At 36.5% G+C, this 5,384-nt stretch overlaps 1 protein-coding gene across 1 annotated transcript; it reads right to left on the reverse strand.

Moving 5' to 3' along the window:
- Positions 1-1,007: 1,007 nt before the first annotated feature.
- On the reverse strand, positions 1,008-5,384 carry LOC142974175 (peroxidase-like). The gene is made up of 10 exons (XM_076116337.1): positions 5,375-5,384; positions 5,128-5,312; positions 4,406-4,598; positions 4,019-4,207; positions 3,410-3,554; positions 2,914-3,070; positions 2,398-2,571; positions 1,736-1,934; positions 1,392-1,497; positions 1,008-1,168 (listed from the first exon to the last, which is right to left on the reverse strand). Exons 1-10 carry the CDS (start codon positions 5,382-5,384, stop codon positions 1,093-1,095), a joined length of 1,434 nt encoding a protein of 477 aa, XP_075972452.1. The 3' UTR covers positions 1,008-1,092.

Here is a 5,384-nt window from a genome sequence, read left to right on the forward strand (position 1 = left end):
ACAATAAAAACATCTTGTATTCTTATTCTAGAACAAATATACAAAAAGTGAAAGGAGTCGCGCTCGCTAGAACGGTGTAGCGGCGCTCTCAAGGTGAGCTAAACGTCTGTTACAAGGAATACGAGAAAAGCTAATGATGCTATTTCCTTTCGCCCCCTACCGCACTGCAGCTACACCAAATATAATTTTCAAAGGTGTTCGGCGGCGATAGGTAACACATAAATTTAAACTGCGATAGTAATAGGCTAGTGTTGCTCCGGCTTTGATTTAAGGCTGGTGCGAGCTGAAAATGCAGACGATATCCAATTGCGGATTTACGTTCACACTATTTATTTTATACGGGAAACATTTGCTCTGTTAATGGATTAAATATAAACTAAGTTGCACGACATTTTTCATTTTTAATGTTATTTCGTAGTAGGTAATTATGGATGTCATATTATTGTTAAATTGAATACGAGTATAAATAACATTTAAGGAATAGTCTTGTCAAACGCGACTATATCATTTTGACTGTTGTTATTTGTAGTACGAAAAAGTACCAACATATTCCACACAAATTATCTTGCGAAAGTTTTATAGCACTTTTCTTATGTGTATACGTTTTATTAGAATCCCGGCGAAAGGTCTAGTCCCTATAGCTCGGTCGGCTCTAACCTCTAATACAGTGCCTGTAGGATGGGCGTAAGTGGTGTTTTGCACAGCAAACAAATACTCCGTGAAATTAACTGCGCCGCGCCCAGAACGTTTCGGACGCCTCGATTTTGCTTAGCGAAGATTTAGAGCTAATAGAAAGAACAAATAGCTTCGGTAAAACTAATGTTGTTTATTGTATACTTGTATGTAATGAATCTTATGAAGCCGTGAGAAGTGGTTTCGGGAAGAAATAAGTTAAAGTCGAACAGTTGGTAAAAAAATGCTTTATTAGACCATTTATAAAATTTACCAACACGACAAAAGCAGTATAAAAAACACAAATAAAACTTAACAGAGTCAATATTATTGAAATAACAAATCAAAATATTGAAAAACATTAACAAACTGACGTAATCATTAACAAAACTGTAACACTTTTGAAATAGCTTCGCCTCGTTATGACTGACAAGCTGAATCAGCAAAGACATTGAAGTTGAACTGAGGAAGTTCGCTGCAAGATGTCAGAGGATTTCTGAAACAGAAATATTTATAGCCATTACATCACATCAAAACGAAACTTTGACTAAACGTCTGATCGGGGGACACGTCTAATGGCATTTGCCGGGCTAATAAAATATGCCATTAAATTCTTTAAATAAAAAAATGCTTTTCTAGTAACAAATAAATTTGAAATTAAGAGTAGGTATTTCAAAACTGTGAGAGATGCAATGATTAATTTTAAATTAAAATCTTACTCAGGACTGATGTTCAGGAAAGCATGTGGCTGAATCTCAGTAACGCCATCGCCCACGGCGCAAAGCATCATTGCTAATGTCAGCTTCCTCACTTCAAGCATTTGCTCTGAAACGCAAAATCGAACCATATGTTTATTGTGACGTAATAGAATTGAGGGTATTTTTGTGTCATCAATGTAAGCGAATGTCCGTTCAATATATAATTAACGCTTAGCACAAAAATTCTCCTAGCAACAAAAAGAAACGAATCCTTTTGAAGACGGTTATACGTTTCTAGTCCAAGTCAATGCCATTACAGCCAGTGGCAGTACTGACAAACAATCATAACACCTTAATAAACAAACCTTTCGTGAACGCATGTGGTCTGTCACATCTCTCGTACCAATGTCTGTCACAAGTCTGGGATTGAAGCAAGTCCTCCATCATTATGCAGGCGAGGGTCTGCGGGATCTTACCACCCTTCATTGGATTCTCCAACCAGAGACCACTCATCAAATCCACATCTATAACGTCTTCGTAAATTTCTTTTAATAGTGCGACATTCTGTAAAAGTTTTTAAACAACGCTTTAAAGCCTAGGGATTCAAAGGTGATATACGAACAGTATCTACCATGATACAGCATTTTAAAAAATCTCATTCTTTTGTATTAGGTCGCGGAAAAAGTTTTTTCGCATTATACTATGTATGAACTTGGTATAAAATCTTTTCTCTACCCAAAAAAGCTCGATATTTGAGTACCTCACGAGCTCACTGAAAGAAACCTTATGAACCGTGTACTCATTTGTGATTCTTGAAGCCAAAGAGATTTTATTATAAGTTCGTACAATACTATAATGCGAAAAGACTTTTATTACAAGTAGAAAAGAGATTTTATTAAAAGTTGTACGAACTTGTGATAAAATCTCTTTGGCTATAATGCAAAAAGACTTGTTCCCCGACCTAATACAAAAACCAGTATCTACCAAGATACAGTATATAAAAACAATCTGCTCCTTTTATACATACACTTTCAGATATGATGTCGTTTTGGACTAAGTCGTCGAAGCTGGTGATTGTGATACCAGTGCATTTATAAACGTAATCAATGTAGGGAGCTAATCCAAATAGACGGTTTTTGTGTAAGTCGCTCGTGACAATGTCCAGAGCTTTTTGAACCTCGCCGGCCCCTTTCTCTGCAATCTAAAACGCAAACGTAGTATTTTATATCGTATTTCATACAAATCACTATACTCAAACACAAATAAATTTATGGTCCACCGGACAAAGTTGGAGGGAGGGGGAGGGGGTGTAGACCTATAGAAAATATTTTTTTGAAAATCTGCACAATTGCATGGCTTGTAATTTTAATTATTCAAATATATTTCTTATTTTAGATTAAATCCTTAGCCTGGTCACATATGACATAATCATACGTAAAATATTTCAACATTATTATCGCGATTTTTTCCTAAATTTCTCAGCAGAAAACCAGGCAACGCCGCAGGTATCAACTATATTTTAATTGAAATTCTAAATACTTACATCAAAATCAACGCTGTGGTCATAGTTTGAAGTCGGTTGTCTGAAACAGCCTTGAGTAAATTGGTCTATGTAGTCGTCTTTGGCTAAAAGACCAACTCTAAAACTGGCGTTAACGATAGCGAAGTCATCGATATGACGACCTTTTGAATCATACAATCTAGAAAAGTAAAATACATTTGAACAATATATTTGCTGACATAGGTTGTTGTCAGATATCATCACAGAGAAGATTCTGACGATAAATATTACATAGATCAAATTCATCCGTCTAGTAAATAGAAGCACGATTCTCTACAGTCAGTACAATCGAGCACGAGAACTTGACATTTAAAATGTACTGCAAAAATAGTTCCAGTGGCGCCCGTTAGAGGCGCTATACACATAATTATCATAGCTAGCCTAGGTTGTCAAAAGATGATAACAGAATCGTGCTGTAGGTAGAAATGGGTTTAAAGTAAGTGAGTAACTTAAAAGCACAATTTGACTAGGTACTCACTTTTGTTTAGTCTCTTGCATAATATGGAACCAACGCAGCGCGTAATTGTATTCTAAAGACACTTGTGGATAACATTTGTCATTGTAATTTTCTCTACAATCAGGAGAGTCACTGATGACACCAGAATGTACCAAGTTCTCGTGTCCTGAAAAAAAGTTTTGATTAAGATTAAACATTTTTGAAATTGCCTATAAAATATATTTTTTTACTACAAAGACCTACTTAAAGCTTGCGGCTTCGCTCACAGGGTGATCTTCTTTGGTGGAAAATACTATGACTGACTGTTTTGCGGGGAGATAGTTGAAATTTTTATGCCTGAGCAAAGCTACTGCGAGGGCTCTAACACACAACTAGGCAAGGGTCTCCACACAAGTGCGGATTGGGGACTTTGCATACCTTCAAGAACTGTTCTAAAGAACTCTCAGGCATGCAAAGTTGCATCAGAAAAAAGAAAGAAAAATAAATCACAACTCGGCTATCACTGCTTGCTTTTATACACAACCAAATAATAATATAATTTGGAATTCAATACCAACTCAATATCATGGGAGACGAGTGTCTCGTGGTGGCCTTTCTGTTGAACGATTCAAAGTGTTATTCATATCTTACCTACTAAAGCATCTAGCCATTCGTACAAGTACATCTGTTGCGACCAAGCAATGCAGATTTCTCGAGCTGTTTTAAACAAGGTCTCGTCATCCCAGCAAGGGTTCACTGCTGCCAGGTTGCTAGCGACGTAGTTATGGAGTCGAACAAACCAGATGGTAAACAGACTGGTTGGCAGCAATGCGTTGCGGTCTAAAATAAAGAAAATCATGAAAAAGAGGCTATGGTATAAAAAATGGGATTACGATTTACAAAATGAAAACATTTTCGGGCAACGACGACCCAGTACATTATCGGTCTTCAAAATCTAAATTAGTTTAACTTTGTTCTCAGGTGTGGTAGCATTAAGCATCTTAACCTATAGATACGTAGAAAAAAATCGTTACTTACGCCACTTAAAGCATCTAGTTTCATCAGCTTGATTTGTAACGCACGCTTCTTCCTGGCCATTTGGAGGCCAAATCTTGCCGTTCTCTTCCTCTACCTCTAACTGTCCATCGACAAAACTCCTTAACACTCTATCGCCTTGGTTCAGAGCATTATAGATTTGAGACATGTCAAAATTTGTCGTTGCTTGTGCAATCTACAAGGCAATGTTTACGTTAAAGCTTAAGGGTCTCACTTCTTGCTTATAGTATATCGTACTTACATTATAAATTAGAGGATTCGGGTGTTTCAATGTTTTGAAGAATGTTTACAATGCAAATTACTGAACGGAACTGATGACAATTTGTTACACAAATAGATTATGGCCTGTATTAACATGCGCATTTCGCCTAGGATTTTTTTTACGTGGAAACATTTACCTTATTTCAGCAGTTTTGCTACATCAGTTGCAAGGTCTCTTTTAAAATTAATAGATAAAAGTATTTGCTGTCAGTCCTACGTAAAATGTGCTCTAAGAATATACTTATTTATTTAGTTTGGATATTAGACATCGTAGGTCCTAATCGTCTGCTCCATAATATTTTTGTCTCCACCTTACATGCTTTCAAAACCAAACAAAACTACTAGTTCAAAAAGAATTAGACTAAGTAGGCTTGTAACCATGGACATTGTTGCCATAATGCTAATGTTCTGTACAATAGTTATTAAAATAAATAAAGTCTTACCGGGGAAGGTATAGGATCATCGGTACACTTGTAGTCCTGTGTGTAGATGGGTCTAGTCATGTTCAGACATCTGAGGCCATCGAACCTGTGCCATGGATCATCTTCTTCGAGAAAGTTCGATGCGCATCCATAATCGTTCATATGTTCCTTCTCGCAACAGTTAGTGCGGTAGATTAGATAGTTTTCTGAAAACATACAGACATAAGAATCCTTTGGTAAGTCATAGTATACATAATTTCTGACTTACCAACAAACAT

This window comes from Anticarsia gemmatalis, chromosome 7 (genome assembly GCF_050436995.1).
Source record: "Anticarsia gemmatalis isolate Benzon Research Colony breed Stoneville strain chromosome 7, ilAntGemm2 primary, whole genome shotgun sequence".
NCBI lineage: Eukaryota > Metazoa > Arthropoda > Insecta > Lepidoptera > Erebidae > Anticarsia > Anticarsia gemmatalis.

Coding starts and splice junctions, on each gene's coding strand:
- LOC142974175 (XM_076116337.1), bottom strand. Junction 2,572..2,913: donor ACCACAGCGTTGATTTTGAT/GTAAGTATTTAG, acceptor TTTGCGTTTTAG/ATTGCAGAGAAAGGGGCCGG. Junction 1,169..1,391: donor TTCCTGAACATCAGTCCTGA/GTAAGATTTTAA, acceptor TTTCTGTTTCAG/AAATCCTCTGACATCTTGCA.